The sequence below is a fragment of the Plectropomus leopardus genome, chromosome 21 (genome assembly GCF_008729295.1).
Source record: "Plectropomus leopardus isolate mb chromosome 21, YSFRI_Pleo_2.0, whole genome shotgun sequence".
Taxonomy (NCBI): domain Eukaryota; kingdom Metazoa; phylum Chordata; class Actinopteri; order Perciformes; family Serranidae; genus Plectropomus; species Plectropomus leopardus.
The window spans coordinates 19,656,650-19,684,258 of record NC_056483.1 but is presented as its reverse complement, the minus strand read 5'-3'; the positions used below and the strand labels follow the sequence as shown (position 1 = coordinate 19,684,258).

Below are 27,609 nucleotides of genomic sequence, written 5' to 3'. Positions count from 1 at the left end.
TGAAGGCATGTGGGTGGGGAACAGGGAGTGCAGGGCAGGCTGTGTGTCCAGCATGTTTTCATGACAGCAGTGGAATGCAGTTTACATTATCTAGGTGTAACCAGAGAGGACAGGCTATATGGAGTTAAGCCTTGGACACAATGTCCAGTCAAACCCCTCGCTACCTCTCTTTCCTCTTAAACAATGAAGACTTGAATCTCATCCAACTGTCCCGCCCATATCCTTACAGTCAAGATGGTGGCAAAGATAACAAAAACTGGGATTTATTTCACTCGTTTTGTGACTAACTTTGGTGGATCATATAATATCAGGTATTAGATTTCTTTCTGCAGATGCTCCAATTCAACACGAGGCCAAACTTTTCCTTGGATAATAGTTTTTGAGGCCATGAAAAAGGTGAAAATGTGGCCTGCAAAAGACGAGGTAAGGCTTGTTTTTAGTCCAGCCAGTTGCAATAAATACCTTTGACTATGTAACTTTGTTGATATCTTGTGATCTTTCTCTACCAGTTAAGAGTGGTGAGTAGTTAGCAGTCAATGCCAGCATAAAACAGTCAGACAATGTGCACACAAAAATATCAGGCTGACAGGTCCAGAAGAATGTGAGATAAACTGCGAACAGACAGACAGATACACAAACACATGTACACATGCACACTCATGACCAAATGCATAATCCATGCCAGACTTACACCTGGAAGAGATACTTAAGACCTGGTTCTCTGGTTTTATGGATCAGTCAAGGAAACACTACTCTCACTAATAAGCGACAGGCCACGATTTCAGTGACCAGCAGGAAAACTCACAGCCAAACAACCTAAGCTAAACCTCCTGCATGCTGGAACTGAAAAACATCCAGCTTTCTTCCACACAGGGCCTGTCTGAGGTCCATCAAGTGATAAATAATTCAAACAACCCCACTGCAAAGTAACCCACTGCTCACCATTCATTCTGATCAGGCAGCTCGTGAATCCAGGGCACCGGGTTCTCTCCCACAAAGCCCATGTCATCGTGGGAACTGGAGGATGATTGGTCGGAGAGGTGGGCAGGGAGCAGGGGCGGCCTGTCGTCTTCGATCATCACTATGTCGTCCTGCGGCATGTTCACAGTCGGAGAGAGCTGGTAGTTACCTGAGAGAGAGGCAAAGAGGGAGATTAGACATTTAGTTAGACAATTAGTTTTTTTCTTTAATTAGTGGTAGTCTGATAACAAGTGTGACAAAATCAGACTGAGAAAATATGCGAACATGCTGAAAGCAAGTATACACACTCTACTCCTTCACAGACATGTTTACGCAAACATAACAACTTTATCTTACTTCAGTAATTACCAAGATAATACTGAATATGGAGATAACTTTGGCTGAGATAATTGTTAAGTTTCATATCAGGACATGCCTGAAGGACACCACCGTTTCTCAGAAAGAGCAAATAATGGTTTGTATAGGGTAGATTTTGCAATACCGCATGCATACAAAGATGCTGTGTGACAAAACAATATACACTAAATAATAGCTAGCTCATAACACTTGAAAATAAAGAAAAATGGACAAAAACGTCTAATCTCCAGATTCCAGTTTTGTTACAGGCAAAAGTTGTGGACCACAGTAGTATTATCAATTCTCTTTCCCTCTTCTCCAAGGACAAAAATGAGCAGAAGAAGGGCTCCCCTGATCTGTATTCTGTCCTGCCTGACCCTTCCCGCTGAGGACTTCTTTGAATCGCTCCTTTGCTGCTCCTCTGGAGTCAAAGTCAATGGGGAATGCGCTGTCATGGTTAGCACTCAGCACCAAGGGCAGGGGAAGAGTTGTTCAATGGCATGAGAAGTGGCATTACAATACAGAGGTGGAAGTTTCACTGTGCAGATTTGATCAGCGTGTGCCTTATTATGGACACATGAAAAAAAAAAAAAAAAAAACTCAAGATAAGTGACGAGATCAGACTTTAACCACACACCTGCTCGCTATTAGACACCGGTTTGGAGAAATGCTGGACTTCCTGTGGCCTTTACTTTTGTTTCCATTATTGGAGAGCCGTTTTGCAAATTCAATAGCTTAGGAGCAATTGTGTGTAATCACTAACAGCAGACAACAATATTTACCTTGGCCAGATCCCAACATGAGTCTGAGAGGCATTTAATTTCACTGGGGCCCGACGAATGATAAATGCATATTGTGGAAGTAAATCTGAGCACCAATCAACGCGGCAATGAGGTGTACAGTGCAGTTTAGTTATTTGCGGAGAACAAAAATTATAAGGAAAACAAAGAAACACAACAGCTGTGCAGAGGAGGAATCCAAGGTGGGCTGAGAAGACCCCCACCACCTCTAAATAAAAGCACCGAAGTCAAACAACAAATGGAAAATCAAGCAGAAATAGTGTATATTCTGGGGTATTATTCATGTATGTCAGGAGTCTTATCAGTGGCATGTGATAGAAGAAATTTATTATACCTCATGTGAAAACATGTTCTATACCAAAGGCTTCAAAAGCATTGCTTTAATGGATATGTTTCATAGAATCACAAAAATGACAGTTGTTTTGGGTTTTTTTTTTTTGTTTTTCGCATATGCCTGTTGATTATTTTATTCTCATGAAACAAAACTTTAATCCAGAATAAGGGAAGCTGCTTTATACCATGACAAGAAAACTCTCCCAAAAGCCGGCCCCTGCACAGTACTTGCCCATCTGTTAATTGATTCTTTGGGAGGGCTCATCCCTTTGTCTATGGACTGCTCATTTAAACCAGTTAAGATGGCTGCCAACACTGTCCAGGTGAAATGAAGGCCATTTCTCACTTGGGCAGCTTGACAGAGAACCATGGGTAATTGAATTCACCCTGTACTGTAAATCAGCAGGACTGGAGTAATGACAGTGATAAACTCCACGAAGTCGGTTAGACTAAGCTAGACCTATCACTTCCATAGCATGCAGTCCAAGTAGTGAGTGTAATTATCAATATTAAGCATGTATATATATTTAATCCTGTTTTCTTTATATTATTATTTGTGAAATGCACTTATGTTGTAATTAAAAACATATATTGTGATGCACTGTGGAGCAACATTTGCACATTTCTCTAGATACTGAGACAGTTTTCCCAGCTCTGTGGTAAAATCTGCATCGAGGAAAAAAAAGCATTTGCCATTGCAGCTCATGGTCATTACTATCTGTGTATTGTTGAATGCAGCAGTGGAGTAAGAACTCAGATCTTGAAGTAACAGTAGCAAAAAGAAATATTATGTCAAAAGTGAAAGTACAGTGACAGAGTGGCAGAAGCACAAGCTAACTTGTAGCTGCATACTGTTGAAAATCAACAGAAACCACTGAAATTAGCAAAGATTTAAACATATTTGGACAGTAATCTGAAGGCCCAGTTATTCCTCTGGTCGTCCTCACAAGTTGTTTGCACTTAGCTGAACAACTCTGAGTATTCACCAACAGTATTAGCTCCTCCATCTTGTCTTCTTTCTGCCTCTGTGATGCCTGCTATCCTATCAACCGGCCAAACCCAGACAGCAATCGCCAAAACTTCAAAATGGTGAGCTCAGTGCGGCAGGGCAAAACTGTTGTGTGCTGAGGGTGGCAGCCCCTTCATAATGAGTCTGCTTTGCCTTACCTTCAGTGAAATGAATGGTGGCAGCAAGCCCCTTAATACTGCAGCTGGTGAAGGTGGTGATTATTTTCATTGCTTCATATAGTTCAGGGTCACTTAAGCTATAACAGTGGATCATAACTTATATGTTGAGAATATTTTGTAATAATATTCAGAAGCTGTAACTCAAGTTATTAAATAAATGTCATGGAGTCAAAAGGACAATATTTGCCTCTTAAAAGTAATGGAGTAGGAGTATAAAGTATCATTAAATGGATTTAGTTAAGTAAAGTGAAAGTACTGCAAAACTGTACAAAGATTGCCTTAATGTACTTAAGTTACTTTCCACCACTGATAATGTGTACATGATCTACAGAAATTATCTTTGTACTCTACTGTTTTGTATGCCTTGTGCTCTGTACCATAGTTAAGAGGTTTGTCCTCTGAGTCCTTGCACAACTCCTCTAAGTCAGTTCTCAAACACTCTTCCCTCCCTCCGTTATCATCAGTGTCTCTGCTTTATAGTCAGTTTAGCAAAAGTGCGGGAGTGTCAATAAGAGTTGCCCTACGGTTGTGTGTCCTTTGGGGCCCTTCTCATACCAGCCTTTACTTCCCCTCCGCTTTCCCTTAGCAGAGTTACCTCTCGGTTGCATCAGCGGCACTCAGAATTTCACTACAGTGACCACCTGGAGAGGACACACCATATCGCAGTAATATAACCAGGAGAGCTGTTTCATTAAAAGCCACTCTGCAAAAGCTTCGGTGTGTGTTTCATGGACGTAACTTTCGTCTGTGTTCCCAATATGCACTCTTTAAGACAATACATAACTCATTATCACCTTATATTCAGTCACGTCAGCAGACCACTTTCACTAGCAGAGGACACAGTTTTAATTAGAAACTCGGCCAGCATCCCTCTCCCGGCTTAATGAAATATTTCCAGTCAGGACCTCTTGACACAAGTGGCCAGCTCTGCAGATGAGGAGTTGTTAAAGTCATTCCACTTCCCTCTTTGCTAAGTAGCTAAAGGACACAAGCGCTCAAGCAATAAATGGCTAGTGGACAGGTATAGTTGGGGCCATGCTGATGATTTGAAAGGTGAAAATAATTAGAGAAACTGCAGCACTTGCTTTTCTGCAGCTGTCAGCATAATATCCAGAAAGGGAAATAAGCCTCATCTCCAATACACCAATGAACATTAACTTGAATGAACTCTATGTTTATGTGTTAAACTGCAGTTTTGGTTCACAAAATAAAAAAAAACTGGACTGTCAAAATGCAGAGTGAGGAAGACGACACCTCCAGTGGTGTTTTGGCACAGTGCGGTGCGTATGGAGCGCCTCACTCACTGTTTTAACACTGTCATTTTTTACCGGCTCCTCGCAGTTGGTGACGGGGGGGAAAGGGGCAGGTGACAGCACCAGCAGAGACAGTTCGCTTCCTCTCGTCAGCCAGATCGACAGACGGTGTATATGTGTGTGTTCAAGCTAGAACTAGCTGGAGGCATTTGAAAGTCAAGGTTGTTCATTATGGAGAGATGTTCCTGAATGCAAACAAGTGCTGATGAAAGAATCTTGGTGCCTTGTTTGTAGCCTTCTTTTATGCACTTTGAGTGTTGTCTCTGTTGTTTACATCATCTTGCTCAGGGAAGGTCATTTGAGCTTATTGCTGTCCTTAAGTTTCAAGCAATCTTTTACTTCTTAGTTCCCCTGCTCAAAGGCACCACAGTGAAATAACCACAAGCATCTAAACCTGTGAGAGCTCTGAATGTAGTTATTGTTTTCAACAAATCGCACAACCGCTATCTTGGCCACAATCGAAAGCTGTTTTCCAGCCTACCATGACCTTGCCAATCCTTAAAACATTGTAGCCTTTCACTCAGTTCGTGGAATGAAAGCAAAAAAGAAAAACCCAAAACATTAACATCATGATGCTTTTGCAAATGATTTTGCAGTAGCACACATATCTCAGAGACATGTCCACAAGGTCACATGGGGACAAATATTCCTCTAATTAAGACTAATGGTTCACAGAATCCAGCTCTTTCACAAAGAGGCTATTCGGTATTTGTTAAAGAGCTTCTGATTCATGCAGCTGAGGAAAGAGTTCTCTGGCATCACGATTGTGCCACTGTGGCCTTTGTCACACTGTGATTAAAGATAGCTTCTCATGAGTCACACTGAGAGAGGGCACACACACACACACACACACACACACACCCACCCACCACCTCAGCGCCCAGCACTACAGTCACCATCCAGCCTGCTGAAAACAAACAAGTTGTTGGAGGAGGCTTACCATGAATCAGTGATATTGTAATGTCAAGGCTAAACAGGGTCACAGTGTGATTACAGTGGCTGTTAATTTTAATGTTAGAACATTCCATTTTATTCTAACTGTGGTTCACAGAAAAAAGAAAAGAAAAAGAAAAAAGAGGACAGTTATTTGAGTATATGTTTGAATGATCTCCTACCACGGAAACATATATATATATATATATGTATATACACTGTATATACACTGTCTCCATGTCTGTCCAAGTAGCTCCACGTCTGTGTATCAGTGGCCACAATTGTACCGTTGTATGGTATACTGTATACGATCATCACCTTAGAATGAACTGAACTTTACACATGTGCACAGCTGCATTATGTTGTTGCTATCCTCTGAAAATCTCAAAATCTCAAAGCATCTCAAAAAGATGTTAAATGTGTAAAGGAAATCTGTCCCAATTTTTTTCAGCAGTGCCTGCTCAAATAGTACAACCAGTACAGTCAAAGTCGTGTTTCCACAACTGTACTGCAGCACGCGCAGCCCTCTGGCCAACCATGCTCGGCATGTGGAAGCTTTTCCATGATATTGGAGCAGAGATGTTCTTCCTCCCTCTGGCAGAGAGTGAAGACAGAGACAGATGAGCTCTGTGGCTCCAGAGGCCACCTGGCTGTATCCATCCAAATGCATCAGAGCTTCACTCTCCTCTTTCTCTGCCCTCTGACCAAGCGTTGCCCGTTGAAACATTGAGCTGTAAGGTGAGAGGTCACACTAATAGCCCCACTCCATCTTCTTTCTTCTACATGATTCTTTCCATCTCTGTCCATCACACACTTTCACTCTCTTCCTTCCTCCTTCAGTGACACTTTGGCCTATTGATCTGACTGGAGGAGAGATCATTAGCTGATCCATGGCTATCGGGCCCATACGGGGACTACAGTCAGTAATCATCTTGCATACATGCCAGTACCAACCAAAGCCTTATGTTCACCAGTTGTTTGGTACGCGCAAGGGTATATTGTAGAATTTCTCACCAGCAGAAACTTACAAAACAAAATGAGCAAATGCAGTCTAACTGAAGCAAACAGTTTAGGCTCAAGAGCACCCTGACAGCGTTCCATCATGTTCCATGACAGATGCACACGATGCAGTCAATGCAATTGATTAGAACATTTTGTTGGTTGGTTTAATGACAGTGCCTTTCTTCCTTGTAGAGAAACACAACATCGCTATTCAGTTGTCTAGGATTTGAATAGGGACACCAAACACTAAGACTCACAGAGACATGTGGAGTTAATCAGTGATTCCCATGGACCAAGAAACAGAGTACTCAGCAACCAGTCAGAAGCAGTTGTTGTCTCAATCCTGGGAGGGAGGTGTTGTCACACAGATCCCTAAAACCACAAAATGTGACTATTCTAACTGTGTACTTGAACATTTGGTGACAGCTTGATGCAAAAATATTTCCATGGAAGTCAATAATGCCGCCAAGATGCTGTTGCTGCTGGCATTGGTGATCTTAAAGCGCAGAGCGTCAAACTAAACCAACTACTTCTCTGCTATATATTACCATGACGACTAAAGGTTTTTATCTATTCCAGAGGTCAGCAACAATGTGGAAGAGTCTACGTCCTATCCAAAACTGTTATTTAGCCTTTAAACACTATGTGAATATGTGAAACGCTCAGTGAATATCATCTCTGACCACCTCAACCCTTTTACACATTTGATGCGATTCACATGTGTGGGTTTCTTTCAGACACAAACATGAAAATATCACATCGCAAAGAATGCATTAACTAGATTTTGAACGTGCCAATAGTGACCTGAACACCTCCACAGCTGAATATCACTGTTTAATTAAAACTTCTGCACCTCCAGGTGTTGAGTGGAGCAATGTTCGAATAATGTGAGGTCACCAAACATCATGGATCAATAAGAATGATAAAAGAGAAAGGTGTCTCAGTCTAGCAGGTGCAGCAAAAGTAATGGGAGAGTCGCAGAGATACCAATCAAGCGCTGTCTTTACACGCCCACGCGGTACTTAGAAGAGGTCTAATTAGACAAGTGAAAACACCTACATGGATGGACCATGTGGCCCTAAATATAAATCAGTTTCTTGCATAACTGTACTTTAAAAAATGCAAGATGCTAATAGAGTGACTTTTACACTTTAAGGGATTCGACAATTTATACCTTTTTTTATATTTGTTTTTCATTATGCCTCAGTTGGAAAAGATGTTTTCTCAGCAATACCTTTCTTAATGAAAAAAAAATTAACGCCCTAGATGGTAACTTTTATAAAACATTTAATCATTTTTTCATGTTTGCTGAAAATGTCACTAAATTAACACTGCACTAAATGAGGCAGATCATTTGTGAAAAGAAAAAATCATATTCTTTTGCCTACTCTATTGTCGCTTCTAATGGCATTACTGCATGTGAACAAAACCAACCAATCAGAGCCGAGGAGTTTTTTAAACTTATAATCATGTCAATCACTGCTCATAAATTGCGGTCAAACTTAGCTGGAAAAAGAGAGAGCGGTACTAGGGTGGTATCAAATTTGGTGGCTGAGTAAACAGTAAACTGAAATATGTTCCTGAAAAACATCTGATGCAAGAAATAGGCAATAAAGTTACAGAATCTTGATTCATATTCGATCATTTCGCCTAGCTTGACAGTTTAACTGCAGTAAATAAGAAGTGATTGACATGATTGACAGCTGTGTTAGAGACTCCCCAGCTCCGATTAGTTGTTCTTGATGTGCCATGGTACATTCTAGCAAATGTCATTAGAAGCAGCATGAAGAGGAGGAGATTTTTTTCCACAGTGTATCTTTCTCATGTACTTCTTTCACAATGTGGTGAAAGTTTCAGCCAATATGAAATGAGTTACCTTCATAAAAGTTACCATGTGTAGCTTTTACTGATTGATGGCTGAATTCCATAGAACTGCTTCAGTTTCAGGGTCCTGCTATAGTGCATGATAGCTCAGTGTCACAATGTCAAAGCTTACTAAGGTGCTTGAATAGAGTAAAGCTCTTATTATCTATATTATTGATGTTAATAGTAAGACCTGTGCCTCCCTTCTGTGACAAATCAAAATATAAGCCGTGAAAAGGGCCTATTTTGTGAGCATGTGTGTTAAATTTCCATTTTTAAACAGCCTTTAAATTATTCCTTTTTATGAAGATTTTATTAACGACTACAGGTGCTTTAAAAGTGTTAAAAAGGTTCACATCAAGTACACCTATATTTGGGCAAATGACTACAGTGAAAAAGTACAGTAAAGCACACAAAAAGTGAAAATTCCAGAGTAAAACCATTTACGTCTCTGTCATTTTCTCACTGAGGCGTGCTAATAGCACCCTCAAGCAGTCTGGACTCCAAATTAAGGGAGGTCACTTTGCCTCAACTCCTGCACTGATGGCTGAGCATACAGAGAGGAGGAGTCTGCAGACTGTGAAATACTGGAGGTGAGGGGACAGCAGGGTCAAATCCTGGGAAGACAATCCCACTTAAACACCATTAGGGAAACTATAGAGTCCGGAGACAGCCAGAGGTTGGTGTGTTCCTCTTAGTCTGTGTTTGCTCTTTTGTCATTTCATTCTTTTAATGAATAAATCTTCTCATTATTTCACCATATTTTGCTGTTACAAATTTCTTTCTGTGGCTAATTTTGGATTTGGGTCAGTGTCTACAGGATTTTGCACTGTCACCTGCACTGCACACATTACATCCTGTGAACTCCTACTTTCCTGTGTGACAACAGCATGAGTCCGCTTGCCTGGTTCCCACCTCCGGCCTCGCGCCCCAACCCTCCCTTATTCCCGTGCCAGTCCTAGGTGTGCATTCTGACTCAGGCACTTGGCCAAACAGCCACATCCACAGAAAAGTGTCAGTCCACGTCCCTCAATTTTCACCCCAGCGTGTGGACGCCGTGTCCAGCAGCACTTTTCAATTAGACAGAACGGAAGGCGAAGCCGGGTGTGATGCTAACGACCTTTGCGTCAAACCTCGGCTGTCGCTGTCACACTGTGCAGGAGATTTCACTCAGTTCCATATTTCCTTCCCTTTAATTCAACTTTTCTTCCTTTCTTTCTATCTGCTTTTCCATCTCTGAATGAAATTCTCAGTTCTTTCACCCCAAGGGCAAAAGGTGGATGGGAGTGAAAGGAAAGCAGGAGAAGAAAAGAGAGAGAGAAAGAAAGTGTCAGGAACTCATTTTATTTGAGCAGGAAATTGAAGCAGAACGCACTGTATGTTCACCACCTGCTAGCTGTGGATTCAGCCTCTGGCCGTGATGCTATGATGCACGGAGTGTGCATGTGTGAAGCTAAAGCTGACAATATCACAGCATTGTATGGTTTACTGAAGCAAACAGGAAATGAGATTACCTCTGACTATTGATTATCTGAACGTGTGCACCCACAAACACACACACAGCAGACAGCAGATAGTTCTGAATGACAGCCCAAAACACTACGGGAAAGATCAAGGCAAAGTGCCCTTACAATCAATGTGATGGCACTAAACCAGCTTAATAGCACCTGTCTCTTTCCTTTGTCATTCAGAACTTTTCTTTGCTGTTGCCATGGTAATCATAATACCTATAATTCATTCAATTGTCCTCCTTGAGATCTTTCCTTATGGTTTCACAAGAAAGACAGCAAGCTACCTGTGCCTGCTGGGAGTAGACAAGCTTGTCCAAGTTTTTGATCAATACATGGGTGAGGGGAGACAGGGCATCTGCGGGACACTGCAGCTGTTTTTCACAGAAAATAGAGAGCATAGCAATAACAACCATAGGTGAGCAGAAAATATATTTTACAATATCACTGTATTGACTCACTGCCATCTGCAATAACTCACAATCAAAGTCAGATCTTAATTCTTAAACAGCAAGACCATATCCCATTTACCTCTGTGCCTTGGTCCACTTAATGGAGCACAGGAGAGGAACTGATTAAGTTAGAGAATTCCTCTGATGTCTTTTGAGACATAAGATGCCTCAGAGTTTTGTCAGCAATCACTATTTGGAATAATGTATGGCTCACATCAGTGGAAATGGAGACTAGTCTGATGGAGAGGTTGTATGTGAGTCACTGCGTGTGCGCATGCGACTTCAATACGTGTACATAGAGTTGTATCTACGTCCAACCATATCCCAAACTCCACATGTCTGGCCTTCGTGATTCAGTAATTTAGCAGGTCTAGATATACTCAGCATCAAGCTGTCAGTCAAGCCCTGGTGGCTGTGTGCTTCCTGACCTTGCGGAGCCGATGTTAGCATCTGTCCTCTAACCATTACTGTCACATCTCACACGTCAGGCAATATGTCTGAGCCCATCTGAAGCAATACATAGAAGAAGATACAGAGTGGAAACTGATATCGTCTTTCTAGCCTGCAGAAGTTTACAATCCGCACAGAATAATGCATTTCAGAGAATCTTACTAAGTGACGAGACGGCAACAGGAAATTTTGTGATATGACATTCTTATAATGTCTCCATGTCTGCTTATTTATCTCCTTAATTCAATCCAAAGTGGGTAAGTGTAGCACACTGAGATTCTGGTTAAATTTAGAAAAGGGAAAGAAAAAAACCAACCGACTCTAGATGAATATGAATGAGCATGATATTTTAGGAATGCAGATGTTATTTGCTTTCAAAGTCAATTTTCTGACATTTGATCAAGGTTAACTAGATCTTCGCTGTGCTGTCAGTGAGATGCAAGGTCATTGCCACTTCCTTAAAAGACAGAAAACTTTCTCCTGCTCTAGCATTCCAGGGACAAAGCAAAACACATATTTTACATTTTCAGTAAATTTTAAATTTAAGAGGAGAAAAGAAGAATCAGACATTCAGTAATTGCAAAAAGCAAAAATTTGACCGACCTTTGGAAGCAGAAAAGTCCTGCCTCTATTTCTCAGGTGCTGCATTTTACCTCAGTGCGGCAGTGTTGTGTTGCTGCAGTGAATACAAACTCAACTGTGACTGCATCAGGAATTTAAATAACAGAATTGTGTCAATTTAAAAAGATGACGACCTGTCACAGAATGTTGGCACGGGTTAATGAGGGCACGACTCCGAGACAGCCTCAAGACAGAGAAGAAAAGGAGCTGACATTTTCTTGCTGCAAGACAAGCCGAGTCAAAGATCTGAGACTCCGCCGAGCTTCGGCTGTGATAACTTACTGCTTTAGCGCCCACTCCGCCCCCAACCCTAAAACTTTTCCACTTGGCTCATTTGACTCCCACTCCGCGGGATGAGATGAGTGCTGGGCGCCCTTGAAGTTTCAATGGCAAGAAACTTTTCCATCAGCGCGCCCACAGTTGCCGCTTATGATCACAGCGGCGTTCAGAAAAGCCTGCGTCGGGAACAGCCAGTGGAATAAATAAGCCAAACTGAGAGGAAAACCAAACCAATTTTGAGAACTTTTGATTTGGGATGGAGGAGAAAGACACGATGGAGGAGTGAAAAAAGAGAAGGGGAGCGAGAGAGACAGAGGGAGAGAGAGTGTCGGGGGCAAGCCCTATTGATCTGGAGGCTTAATTAACCATCAGATGCCTCTGACACAGCCTCTGATCTTCTATGATCAGTGGCAGAGTGGCACCGCTCTGGGGGAGACGGTGAATAAGGGGATAGAAGAGAAACAGGAGAATGAATGGGAGAAGGGCGGAAGGGGAGAAAGTGTAGATCATTGACGGATTACAAATTCACTCCATCCGAGGAGAGGAGGGTGGAAGGGTGGTAGGGTGGGAGGTGAAAGAGGAGAAAGGCTGAGCGATGGGGAGATCGTGAGACGGTGGGGAGATGAAATGGAGGCAGGAGGGAAGAAGAAGAAATAGGAGACGTGTGAAAAACAGGGATAGGCAGGAAGTAAGAATACAAGTGCATAAAACCCACTGTGTGTGCTGAGAAAGGCAACATGGACGCATGCAACTACACTGCATCATCCCCCCACAAACACGCCCTCTTCACACTAATGCAATCACCTTCAGCTTCTGTGCGTATGCATATGCGAAAGGTCCATCGATGTTGAGATGACAGCAGTGACGGGTCGAGGATTGAATTGCCAATTCTAATACACCTGAAGAGATGAGATCTTGGCCCGCTGATGTCAACTGGGTAGAATGGAAATTGACCGGAGTGAAACCAGTCGGGAGTGGAGTGAAGGCAGGGAGGATTGGGGATGACGTTAATCCCTGAGAGGTTTGAATAGTGAAACAGCGTACCTAAGGATGCGGAATGATGAGGAGGGGGAGATGACGCTTTGAAGGTGATGCTGGTTTGTGGGTTTGAGGGATGGAGCGCAGAGGGGCTGGGGTTGATGTTGAAATTGATCAGGGAATGTCAGTTTACAGACAGCAATTCAGGGGGAAAAATATATCCAATGAGCGTGAGGTTAGCAGGTCAACCACACTTCCCATCAACGAGAATGGGCAGTGATCGGACCCCCAAAAAAATCCAATTTGTGGAGTCGTTTTGTCTATTAGAGGTTGGAAGAGACACAAAGGTGCTGAGAGGGAGGGTGGAATGACCTGTGATATCACTCACCAATGCGTCCGATCATATTAGTCCGCGATGTGGGGTTGTTGTCCAAGCCCTCAATGCTTTCATACAGGGAGTGGGAAATACGGCGCTCATGGTTGTCCAGTGGAGAGTTTGCAGAATGCTCTGTGACCGGAGGGCTGCCAGGGGCTTGCTACAGAAAACACAGAGAGATGAAGAGTAGGTATGGGGATGAAAAATAAGTGCAGTGCCAAATTCATCTTCCATTTAGTGTGATAAATATCTTATTTATATATATCTTATTTTCCTTCAAGGGCCAATCTAAAGGAAGAAAACACCATAAACATTTGAAGCATAGTCACATGTGCAACTGTTTGTATCATTTAGATTTCTGTCTGTCAAGTGACTATAATAAAAAATTATTACCACCAATACTATACTACTTTAAGGGTGTACTGAATAATGTATAGACGCATACAGAATTAGCTCCTCTCACTCATCACTTCTGACCCAAAAGGAGTGTGTGGCAGTGTATTTTCTGCAGAGACTCTGCCCTCTGCCAATATTTTCTTTTTTTTTTCTCTTATGTTTTCTGTGCAGATGACGTTCGTTTCATGCACACCAACAGCACTCAGAAGAGGTTGCTATTTTATATAGTGACCAACTGCCTGAAAGCAGCAAACAAAAGTGAATCAGGGGTTGGCTTTTACTTTCACTTGTCTAGTGAGTGTGTTTACAAACGGTAACTGACCATCCTGTATAGCATTCTTCTATCTATTACTACTCATGTTTTACTGCATCTCTTTTTACATCTTACATACCATTGTATTAAGATGTCTTCATTATTCTGCCTACTTTAAGGCCAGTAAATCAATTTAAAACTGATTGAAGGTTCCAGTCACCCTTTTGTTTAAATATGCATCATGTGCCTTTGGAATAATCATTAATCCCAAGTGAACATGTGTTGCTGTAAATCAAAGCAAGGATGGAAACATTTCATATAAACAAGAAGTTATACACACACTGACAAATTCACACACAAAAGAAGGAACAAGTCTAAACGGCTCCTAATGTGATGCCATCAATACTCCAAGAACATGGAACGGGGGCTTCGGTGTCCATCTCGGCTTACGTCGGTATTTTCTGGCTCAGCAGTGTGAAACGGCTCCTGCAGTAGTCCAAGCTGGATAAAGCTCCATGGATTTCCCATAGGCCGATAGACAGCTGTCTCTAACAATGGACCCCAGTAAATGGACCAGTGACATTTGCTATGTGGTCAATACTCCGCACTGCTGGTTATTGAGCCCACTGTACACTCAGTGCATGTGTCAGTCTTGGCAGGGGGAAGCGGTTAGCGGTTAGTCTTTGGGTCTGGAACCACTGGGCCTGAATTCTGATTCTGGTCTTCAAAAACCAATAGTCTGTCAAATGTGGTATTTTTAGGATAGAGACAATGGAGCTACCACAGCAAGAGTCATGAAGTAAAGAAGGAAAAAAAAACCTCACATCCACGTGCAGAGAGTTAGAGAATAAAGCTTGGGCCTTGGCCTTATTTCCCACAATGCTCCATAGCAGCCTATGGGCAGCGGGGGGAATGCACTGGAGAAGAACTCCCTGTACAGGACCTATTACAGATAGCTCCCTTACAGCTAGATAGTCTTTCGCAGTTCAACTCTGTACCTCAAGCATGCTTTAAACCAGGAGGCCCTGGCTAATATTGATGTCTCACAACACTCTGCTGGCTTGCGGCCAAAAGAAAGGGGAGTAAAAGATCAGACAACAACTGCAGCAGGAAGACAGGAAAGCAGGAGGCTGAGGAGGAGAGAAGAAGAGGAGGTTTTGGTTAACAAATGAAAGGAATAACAAAAAAAGGGAGGATTGTTGGAACTGATGCCCCGGCGCCGTGCAGGTGTCGCCTCCTCGTGGGAGTAGCATACCCTGGAAGACGCATAGCAGGGCAGAGGGACTTATCGGCTGTTTAATATAAATGAGAGGATTAATGAGGTTGAGAGCGCCAGACTTTATCAGGACAGCGTGTTGATAAGAGCGAGAGGCAAGCAGGGAAGGTGTATGAGAGAGAGGATGTGAAATGGAAGGCCGGGTCAACACAATTACAATCAGAGCCACGGCAACTGGCAGCCTTATAATAAAAAGCATGTCCCCAGATGATTCAGACTCAATAAAGCTTGAATTGTTGAAATAAAGATTTATTTTACTCGCTTCTCTCTCTTTCACTCAAGACCTCTCTGCATTTTTTCAATCTGCTTCGGATCTGTCATGAGCTGAAAGGAAGGAAGATGAAGTGTTTCAGGTAAGAGGCAGGGAAATGTGCGGACAGAGAGCGAGCAGCTGAGAGCCAGATGATATGAAAACTATGTGTAGAATGTGTCAAGAGGAACAGATCTCAGAAAGACCACTCTGTAACTGTCTCCCCCTATCTCTGAGCGCTGAATAGATTTATTTTTAAAGTATTCATTGGCTTCTATGGCAAATAGACTTTAGAAGCAACTTAACACAGAGGCAGAATGGCAGCCATTTAATCTTTGTGTATCCAGCATTAATTAAGCCCGCTTCTGTGCATGCTAATTCTTTAGCACACTGTGGATGTTTACTGACTTGGAAATGTTGATGAACTAGTGCATGACAAGCTGTGACATTTCATGCACTCTCCGCTGTCACCTGATATTTGATAGTGATTCAACATTAAGATCTTTCCCCAAGAAATATCTTCTGATAGCCATGCAGGAACAGATGCATTTTGTCATCCCTGCAGAGAGCAGGCAGCAGGTTAATAAAGTAATGAAATGAACAAAAGAAAAATTGGATAGTAAGCACTGGCATCAATCATCACAATTGCCTCAGATGACAAAAAATAAAATGCTTTGTGGTGTCACGGTGTTAAAAGACAACAACAGCAACATTAAGTTGATGAAGGAGCTTAGCTCTTGAGAAGTGGATGTGTTTCTTTAAGTTTTTTCAGTGTCTTTGTTGTAATTTTAGTCCTTTCTTAACATCGATTCTCATCACCTCATCATGTGTTTAATCTGTCTTAATCTAGTCATTTTCAGAGTGGATTATCCTGTTGACTGAGGGAGAGGGCAGAGCACTGTGACTTACACTGAGCCCAGTCAAGATCATCCACTGCTCAGTTCCCACTGGACTCACTGAGCATGTCTGTGTATTTTTTGTGTGCTCAAGGTAATGCTGGTAATTTCCTGTGTGAATGCAGCCTGAGTGTGTGTGCATACCTGTATTCATGTGCATATGTGTTTGTGTTTATATGCGTTTGTGCAGAACCATACACAAATGTATTTTTGCCTGTGCATCAGCATCTCCCTGACCTTGAGTACTCAGTGAGGGAAAGGAAGCGGTGTGTTGACAGGGCTAGTCTTAAGCTGTCAACTAAGGCTAATAATGTCTAGTCCATGGCCATTTCCTGGCCTTCTATCCTGGTCTCAGCCTGTTGCTGTGGCCCTAATCCAGTCAACCTCCACCATAATGCTGTAATTACAATCCTTAAGCTGCTGCATCCTGCCCCAGGCACAACTCACCTCTCCGCTGGCTAGATACCCCACTTTCATTAGCTCCTCACATCCACCTAGAGCCTCATCTAATACCCGCACTTCCCAAAGTGGGTGCCCAGGTCTTTTAGGAGTTCTCAGTGAAACTTCAATTTCACAAAAACATCACGCAGAGAGGGAATCAGCACGATAGCAGGGTATGTAAGAATAACTTGTGGTCAGATTTAACTGTTCCACCACTACTGTTTCTCAAAGTAAACATGTAATATGTTTTTTTACAGAGATTTAAAAAGGCACCCAGATGCACTACAAGAAAGGCAATACAAGAAAGGTGAGAAAAGTTAAACTTAATGCAAATGTCCTCTGAAAAAAATGCAAGACACAACCAGGCAAGATCCACTGTGATTGTTTTGATTCTTGCAGGAACAGAAGCTTAGAGTTGTTTACTAGTCCACTCCATTAGGGGATGAAGGATCAGTCCCAGCTCAGACACAGACTGCTATGCTGATTAGTCTCAGGCATCATTGTTGTATTACAACAGTTTCTACAGTACACTCAAAAAAAAGAAAACATTTTTTACTTTGAGTACAAACTGTGAAACAAAAAAGAACAAAAAAAATTTCCTTGTGTGTAGAACCACAGCTATTAGATAAGAAAAGTGACAGTCAAATACATGCTCAATGCAACTAACCAACAGAGAAACAGATTCATGAGAGGCCAGACTGCCTGCTTTGCCTGTTTGCGTCCTTGTTTTAGGATGATAGCATGCTAACATTTGCCAAGTTGCACTAAACAAAATGTACAGTTTAGAGTGATGGCAGTGTCTTTATAGAGAGTTTAACCCGATGATGGCTTTGGATTAGAAGTTGCTTCCATTCATCCTGCCATAAAATTTGGCGCACAAGAATTTTATGGCAATCTATCCAATAGTTGGCAAGCTATTTCATTCAAAATTTCAGATGCCAGCAATATGCTGGTGCTTGAGGAAAAGTTAAGATATCACCAAAGTTAGTATGCAACCCTCTGGGGGTCGTGGTAATCCATCCAATAATTATTGAGATATTCTTGGCTAAATCAAACTGGTCGACTGATCAACTAATTGTCCAACATAGCAATTCATAAACTCATTTAGGTAGGTTGCCTTAAAACATGAATAAACTTAAAACATTCAAATGCATACAAAATATGACAAAATTATTTCTAGGTGTATTTACAATGTAACAATATACAGTAAGATCGATATTTTTTTGTTTGTTTTTTAATTAATCCTTTGTTTATGAGCTTCTTTAAAAAATATCACTTTAAAAGGTTTTACATTACAACTTTTACTTCAACACTAGACAACCCTTCTGTATTTCTGGTTGCAACCTCTCTTGAGTTGCTAGTCAACTGTTCATTTAAGCCAAGTTCAAGTACAATGCAACAGTATCATATACAACTACCACGTGACAACCAATATTATGTTACAAAGTAAAAGGAATGTGTGTGTGTTTATGTATTCACATACATCCAAGCACTTGGGTTTTTAGCACGCTTCACCTTCGCCATCCTCCACCATGGCCAAGCAGCCCACTCAACCACCAGATTCAATATATTATTTTCTCAATTGGTCCTATTGAGTTTCCCCTGCTGCTCCTAAATGAGTTAGTCTTCAGAGAGCCGGCTGGGAATGAGGGCCCAGCAGCGCCAGAATTGCATTTCTGCTGCTCTGCGATCTACTTCCCTCAATTTAGTCACTACTTCATTGCAAACTGCATTTCCCAGAGTGCAATGCTTTGTGCCCTCACTCTATCCTGATCCTATGAATCACTGCTATTTGCTATGACAGCAGCAGAGCTGTAGTCACTACGAGTCATGATCTTAGTGTACTTCAATCAGTCTAGATGAAGTCAGTGGGGGTGGACACAGGTTTCCTTCCCTTTCTCTAACTTCTGATGTGGGCCAGCATCTCAATGTTTTAAGGTCCCTTCCAGCAGTGGTCAGTTCAATACTAATAAAACCATAATTTACTAGGCCTGGGCTCTGATTGATAGCTCTCTCAGGGCTCTATCGATCACCCCCTCTCTCATCCGAGTGAGCATCTTTTGTTCGGTCCAGCCACTTCCTTCCCTCTTGTCTCTTTGCATAAACGTTCTTTTAGTGACTAACAAGCAATGCTTATGGAATGGATTACAAACAGGGCCATTGGCATGCTGAGGAGACTACTTCAGTGCTCCTTTATAAACAGAATAAGCTGTTACATGCACTCTCCTCACAGAGTTAACTAAGCTTCTATGTCTCAAAGCTCCTCTGATGCAACAATGCTAAGGTGAGTGCAGTGAAAAAGTGTCTGCGGCTTTGATCTTTCTCTTGTGCCTCATGCTGATTCTCATCTATAATAAAGTGGTGATGCAGTTTTACCTCACTATGTTTCCTAATGGTTAGTTGTAAAATAAAAGAGTATGGTAAACTATTACACTTTTTTCCACACTCATGGGCTAGATTGGCTTGGTTTGACACATCAGCCCATCACTGCAGGGATTTGTGCCTCCATAACAGCTCGCTTGTACGTGTGTCTTTTTGAGTGATGATGTTTAAAAGCAGCGGGCTGATCCATGGCTAAAGGTCCCCTGTTATTTTTCATGCAAGTGTTTTTCCATCACAGAGCAGGCAATTAAAAGACGTTAACCTGTAGGAGGTGAGCTGTGTACAGAGAAGCACCAAGAGCCTGTTGTCTGTAGCTCTTCATCTAACATCTCACTGTGGCTTTTTCTGCCTTTACTTTCCTACCTGCAGTATCAGTAGAGGCAGTTTTTATTAATGAAAAAACACTAACAAAGTTTAGATCATTCAGTGATAAATGCATTTAATTTCCTGTAGATTCTTAACTATAAAACCCCCCATTATTTTTTATGTATAAGATTTATATTGTGAAGCAGCATAATAAGCAAATGTTTAAACAGCAGTACCTAAATAGACTTTACAGCTGAAAGCAAACATGAAACAGTAAAATAAAGCAATTTTAAAAGAAAAACAGGACACAGAAGGGAAACTAAAACGCCTTTCTCTCTGGTCTCATGCAGGATGCTACCACTTTTACCAGTACTGCTACTACATAGTTCTACAGAATTAGCAGTGCTTTATTTCAATGTATGTAAGTACAGTATATTAAACAAATCACTAAAATACCTGAAGTGGATAAGGTAACAGAGGATGAACCACAAGCTAAGCAGTCAAAAATGGTCCATTTCTCCGCCTGTATGTGATGCACTTTCGCTAGATGTTTTGAAAGATTTCTCTTGTTTCTGCCCATACGTGCAAGAGTTGTTGCACTTTTGTTGCACTCTTGGTAAATATAATCAGACTCTGGAGCTTCTCACTGAGAGCAGGGCTTCTGTGTGTGTGTGTGTGTGTGTGTGTGTGTGTGTGTGTGTGTGTGTGTGTGTGTGTTTGAGTGAGAGACATAGTGGCAGTGCCGAACCCAAGCCTCGCATATGCAACTGGCTGTCAGGCTCCAACACATAAGGCTGAGTTGGTGAGATAAAAATTGTTCAACATTTATGTAACCTAAATAAACAAGGTAAATATCTTCCTCATTCTCCAATACCGATAGCAGAACCATTAACGTCGAAGCTTATCAATACTCCAGTCTTTAATCATTCAGCACCGGGGTCCCTTTGATACCAGGTTTCGGCATCATGGGTGGGGGGGGGGGTTCTCACCACACACATGCCTGTTTCGGAGGGAGATGGGAGTCATCAGGGGTTGGCTACGGTTTGAGAGACACCAACACTTCCTGCTTGGAGGCGGTTGGCCGTTCTTTTAGCCCTACTCTGGAGAGGGTCCATCTCTGGCGCGACGTGGCGCGGCATGTCAAGACTGACAAAGAAAATGCAAATTGGCATGATTTGGCTCAGTGCAATCAACCAATGGAAAAGGGTCATATGATCCCTAGCTGGTCATCATTACCAACCTCAAATGGCCTTAAACAAAACAATAAACTGTTTCATCTTTTGCTATAACCCCATTTTATGTAAATTACATCATTTTGATTCCACTTATTGTTGTATATTTTATTGCCAAATGTCATCATGTCAGAGTAAAAATGTGGGTTAACCCCCACCTCACCGTTCATGCTGTCCTGTCATCCTTATGCATCATGCTGTTACGAGCCTGTCACATTCTTTCAATTTAAAGCACTGATGTTAATTAGCTGTCATGCATATCAAAACCTCAGCAGTGTATTAAATGTCAGCATCACTAGTGGTCCATTTGCTGAGGACCAGCAGACACCGCTGGACGTGTCCATTAATGTTGTACTATGTTAGTGGCTTAAGGAAATGAGAAAACAGGAATCCAAGAACGGGTTTCTCAGGTGACTAAATGCACTGGGCAACTGCCGTGGTTTCTTGTCCCACATGGTATTTACATAATTGGGGTTGCTGGACTGGAAAGTCTTTCAAGTGGTCAAAAGAGGAATGCTTTACATAAAAGCTTTACATTTATGTCTTGAGGCGGTCTTGACAGAAAGCTGTGCTGAGACAAGCACAAAAAAGAAAGTGAAAGTAAAGTGAAAGAAATATCTGAAGCGAAGGAATGAAGTGATAGCACTGCCGTCCTTAGGCAGAGGCTTCGTCTCATGAATTATCATGAGAACTCCATAGCGGAGCAGCCCAATGTAAAAATAGTACACTGTGAAATTCAACTCAATCTGCACATATGTAGTATCTGTAAAGCAGACAGGGAAGATGAGAAAGGTTTTGCGTTGAAGCATCTTCGTGGAAGTGTGTGTGTGTGTGTTTTTTTGTTGTTACTCTGATTAATGCAGTGCTTCATTGGCAAGTTGCTGCAGCACTGTCAAGAAGGACAACGAAAAAAAAACCACAAGACAGCCAGTCTGTCAAAAAATAGTCGATGTCTGCTGGAGATCTTCGTCATAAATAACATTGCAAATGCGCAGAGAGGCATACACGTGCGTCATGTGATGAATTTCAAATCAGAGAAATGAACGCCAGCCACAAGAATGCTTATCATCAGCCTGTCTGCTTTTAGATGCTGCCGTGATAAATATCTTAGCAGTGTCACGAACTGCTGCGGCTGTTGCAACAGACAGAAACAAACATCTACCACTGAGTGAAAGTTCATAAACAGGATAAGAAGGAGAGGCAGCTGATAGTGGGTGGGAGTTGCAGAACATAAGCTCAGACATAAAATCCATCTTTATCCATCTTTTATGCTCAGCATAACTTTAAATCTCAACACATTAGCTGCCGTTTTAGTTTACTAATAATCCTCTTTGTATTGAAATGAGTCCTGATAATGTGTCGTGATAGGCAGGTTCCTTTGTTCTGTCCATATAATGGTCGATTTGTCAGTTGTAGTCACAATAGAAATGAGGGCAGCTGATCAGCAAGGGAGCTAAAGATCAAATTCAAATAAACTGCTACCAACTGCAACCACAAGTGAAACCCTTTTGTTCTGTAGGCTATCCAACACACCTCTAACCTTAGTCTACGACAAAGTATTACATTTGTGCTACACTTTGCAAGGAAATAGGAAGGAACATTGCTGTAAGATTAAGATTTCTATGCTGGACAACAACAGCCAAACGTCTGAAAAACATATATAGGATGTTGTCTTCAAATTGTGAAAAAAAGCTGAAATATATCTGAGGCATTGAGATATCAGACCCAATGTCTGAATTCTTGAATATATGCATGTAAATCTATAGGAAACTAAGAAAAAATGTAGGGCGGAGAGCTAAAAAATCCAATAACTATACTACTGTAACAGATATCCATACGAGTTAGTCACAGGACTTTGGGTGTGTGACTCAAGAATGAGTCTCTGCTCCAAAAACTTGGGAGATGGAGAACATTCAAGAAGTGCGGCCATAAAAGAAATGGAATTAAAATGGCTTTTCATAAATTTAATTGCTTAAACACATGTGACGATATATTAATAGAACTCAGATATAGAAGGAGAAATTATGCAGCCTCTGAAGCAGCCATGCAATTACAATGCTTCAAACAAATTGCCAGTGACCAATCATATCGCTTGACTATCTGGGGCAGAATGGTAGTTTTTCAAACAAGGGCTATCTGTGGAACCAGAACAGAGGAAAAAGTAATTGTTCTGGTGCAGAGTGTGTGGATATAGTGTGCTTGTGTGTGTACTCAGCATATGAATTACACTTTTTTTTGCCTACCTTTGTCTTCTGTCACATTGCACATCAAATGCATTAAAAGACACTGGTATCAGGGCTGGTTTCAAATTGCAGCCAAATCCATCTAAAAGACATTGTGCTGGAGTTTTCCTCAACAAATTGAGGAGTGTATTTTTAGGCTTGGACAGGAACAATGAGGGTCCACACTTGTCAGATTTTGAATCAGGCTTATGGGGAACCTTCCAGGTTTGTGCTACATTAAAAATAGACCCCATACAGTGTGGCACACCGCTTTGTTACACTTGAATACACCCTTAATCATACTGAGGTATTTTTTTTCCTTTGTGCCAAGATCGGGTAAAAATTCTCATTTTAACCCAAGGCAAACTCACTTGTTGCCCCTGCCTTAATGGAAGCAAAAATAGACCGGGCACTCCAGCTCCAAATATGAGCGTAATCATAAACCTGCCTATTAAAACACTTGTCAATGCCACTGAGAGGATGGGTCTGGATGGGTCTTGCCCCAAGTCCTGCTGAAAGCACATGGGTTTCTGAGAGACCTTGGGCAATATGTGGAATTGTTTGTGTGTTCTTGTTGGGATTACATATTTGTGTGTGCATGGCTGTGGAGAGGCTACTCTGAGCACTCACACAATCCTGACGCACAACAACAGTACCGCATAGTACATTACGAATTTCCATTAAGATGTTTCATATTTGTATCTCTGTGTTACACGCAAGGGGCAACCTCCAGGGCCAGAAAAAAAAAAAAACAGAGGCTAACGCAGAAGTTCCAACTCTGCAATTCATCAAATGGCGACTCGAGGTTGGCTTCAAGAGTGAGTCAATCCCCATGTACCCTAATGTTTACCTAACTTCACAGCAGAAATACACACGTTTACAGCCTGGTGCGAAAATGCATTCAGGTCTCTGAGCTAATTTGCTTGTTTATGACAACTGCAGGGAGTGGGTTGGATTTTCATATAACTCAGAGGTCTACATTTTTTGGAGGATTAAAATTATACATAATCATGGCCGTGGCCACCTTGAGTGACAGGTGGGTGCCTTCCGTTTATAGCTGTCACTATTTCAGTGTTTTTTTTTTAGTTCATGAAAGTCAAGTGTATGTTTTTGTCATTTAAACAAGGCTTGTTCAGCATTTGATTGTACTAAAAGACCCTTGAAGTAGGCGGACATTCAGTTTTTCCAGGCAGTACATTTTGCTTGAATGGTTTTAAGTCTGATTTTTGCTGGTGAAAATTAGCATTAGCATTATCACAGTTATACCGGGCCAGAAATGCATCATGCTAACCAAGCTAGATGCTAGCATTGGGATTATCTACACTTTCTAATCCAAATCTTGTTACTTTTGGCCTGAAATATTGAAGGTGGTGACAGCCAGAATGCCAAGCTCAATGCTTCAAAACCATTGACTCTATAAATAAAGAACGTAGCAACGTGATGTCATCCATTGGTTTGTGGCCATATTTGAACGAGAGGTTGGAGCTGTGCAGGAGCAATGGATGGATCCGACTAAAAGTCCAGGACATTATCGGCAGTGAGCCTCTCACTCTTTCTTAAATATGATTTCAGCCTTGGAGGTTCCCACTTGTTCAAAACGGGACTCCACAGACCAATTGGTGATGTCACAGTGTCTATGTCGATTATTTTATTCAGTCATATTGTTACAGGGTCCTTCTATGCCACAACATTTTCTGTTACATCACGTGGAAGAAAATGGATGCCAGTTAAAGGACTGGTGTGTGGCTCTGGTTTTGCAAACACTCACCAAGCCAGCCTAAAGTACCAGGAAACAACGCAAAGCTCTCTGCTAAGAAAGTTGATCGCACTTTAGGCCACAGGACCAAACAGTGATGAAATCAATGCAATTTTCATGGAGTGGGGTGGCCTGGATACGCAGCACCCATCGAAGCCCTCCTCCCCCCTCCCGATGCATTAGGCTGTGCTGCTCAGCTCCTCTCCCCTGCAGACAGTGATGGATCTGATTCATTTCAATGGTGGCCTCCAGTGCTCACTCCCATTCGGCTGGGTGACAGTGGCAAACTGGCGCTGGCTCCCCACATATCTGCCTGGCCAACACAGCAGAGCCGTAGAGGGGGAGATGGGGGAGGTGGCTGTAACTGCCGGCAGCTTGTGTCGACATTCAACTTCTGCTTTTCTCATTTTGTGGTATGCAACTGACCTTAAATTCTTCATTTACAATCTTATCTTTTCTCTACACTCAGTGTATTAAAATTTCCACTGGTGACTTCACGGCACCTTTTCAAACCACTAAGCCTCCTGAAAACACTGTATCTTCAGCAGCCTGTAATAGGAGTTTAATGGATGGCATCTAAAATGCACTGTAACATCTCTTTATCCTTTTGTTTCACACATTTTCTGCAACATCTTTCTCTGCAACACCATTAATATGCTGTCTCATGGCAACCGATGTTGACGGAAATTCCAAGTTATATACAAACGTCAAAATTTCCTCTAAATTGTTTCTCAAAAAAGGATCAAATATGTTATAAATTTCACCCTAAAACAGCATCATTTCACCTACATAGCAAGTGTTATAATTTTTTTAAAAAGTATTTTTTCTAGTTTCTGAAAATGTGTTGTCGTGTCTGCGACCTTAACTGTCTGCTCAGTGTCAGTCTGTCTACCTGTCTGCCTGCTGGTGAGGGATTAAAGAGGACAGGAGAGTGACTGGACCGAAGTGATAGAACTCACTGAACCTTGGGGCTGAGCTTTCCCCAGAGGGACACATGTCCTCTCCCCTAGTTTGGATGGGGTGAGGGAAGGGAGGGTGGGGGTGGGTTAAGCCAGAAAGAAAAGTGGAAGCTTTGGAGACGAACAACCAAACAACAACTGGTTGTTTAAAAAATGCATGGGGCTGCGTCGGTAGGTGCCAGGTGCTTCAGCTACCAATGAAATTATAAATTATAATCCTATTTAGTTGGAACAAGAGATCCTTTCGTCTTCAGGTTTTTAGGATGCAAAAACACAGCACATTTAGAATATTATAAAGAAAGCATTTTACTGCACTGCAAAGTTAGCTAAATCTCTTTATCTTTCATCGAGACAATCCCTAAAGCCTCATAAGTTTAGTGGAGCTGCACTGTGCAACGTGGATCTTAAACTTGGGTACGACATCTAGTTTGAGGAATGCAGACTGTGCGATGACATCACCTACTGATTTGCAGGTTATGATATACGTCCATCAACATCAATATGCAAGAACATCGTCAGCATGCGTCACCCATCTATGCTGCTGTTGTGGTCAGTGCAAAATATAAAAAAAGAAATCAAGCCCTCACTACAGCCTCATTTATGTGTCGAAAAAAATCTGAAGAGAAGGAGGAGGATGTGGACAGTCAGTTGGTAAAACCATGGCCACGTGCTGACCTCTCTGGTACTGCACTGTAGGGCTGTTTTGACAAAGAACAGAATCAAGACCAAAAAGCATGATACAACAGCTACAGAACACCTTAAACATTTTATCTAGTGAGTTTTAAGTAGGATATTGTATTATTTGCTAATTAAAATGAGTTACTGGTTTTGCGCCATAAAGCAATACAGCAGATGCATGCTGGCTCAAAGGATACCAATGGAAAACTGAAGAAAAAACAAAAACAACAGAATTTTTATGATAAACAATAACCTCACAATGTGTGGCAGTTTGTGAGAGATACCTGAGAGATCCCCACTTCTGTCGCTGACTATTTATCCCATGTTGTACCTGGTAAACTAGGGGAGTACCACATGTTGGGGGGAAAGGAGGTGAAAACTGACAATAAAACAAGAAAAACAAGTGCACGGGGCATCAGAGGGTGATGTGGGGTGAGAAGAGAGAGATACAGAGCGCTCAGAGGATGACGGCTTACAGGGAGGGTGAAGGGCAGTGAGGGGGGACTGGGGCTCAGCGTGGTACTCCAAACTGACACACAGCCACGGGACACAAGCTCCAATTAGAGTCACGGCTACACTAATCAAACCTGATCTACAACCTCTGGCTGCAGGGCGAGTGAATGTGTGTGAGTGTGTAGTAATCACAACCCTGAAATACAGTCTCACTGTGCTTAGCATTTCACATTCAGCTAAATCATGTTTGCGTTCATGTTGGTTTTTGCTCCAGTAGGTGAAGGAATACTGTTCCTTTTAAAGAAAGGTAGGCTGGGATTTGTTCAGTATCATAATGGGCATTTCATGAGGCTGAATCTCCTTTGTGACTGTAGCCTAATGACAAATATCCACCAAGCTGCAATACATATTCCTTTATCTGCCTATCCTACAGTGTTATTCTGCAGGCCTGTCAATCATAATGCAGTGAAGTGCTTCTTAGATATCATATCAAGGCCCATGGTGGGCAAAGAAAATCACATAGAGAATTGAGGGGGGAATGTGAGACGGTATCACCTATCTCATACAGGAAATAGGACTGTTTGAAGATTTGCATGGTGGTGTGGTCGCTTCATAAAGGTCCTCCTCTAGTTATCTCAAAGCAACGAAAAAACCTATGGGGGATAGATTAGGGCCAGTGGCGAGGTAGAGGAAAAC

The 27,609-nt window shown here is 42.0% G+C and overlaps 1 protein-coding gene across 4 annotated transcripts in view; it reads right to left on the bottom strand.

Annotated features, from left to right (window-relative positions):
• LOC121960465 (partitioning defective 3 homolog) overlaps window positions 1-27,609 on the bottom strand; it is a 382,155-nt gene that overhangs the window by 152,472 nt on the left and 202,074 nt on the right. For all 4 annotated transcript variants that reach the window (XM_042510168.1, XM_042510170.1, XM_042510169.1 and 1 more), the window contains 2 exons: window positions 13,426-13,573; window positions 943-1,129 (listed from right to left, as the gene is read on the bottom strand). In XM_042510168.1, the coding sequence (XP_042366102.1) occupies window positions 943-1,129; window positions 13,426-13,573 (335 nt within the window). The remainder of the gene's footprint in view (window positions 1-942; window positions 1,130-13,425; window positions 13,574-27,609) is intronic.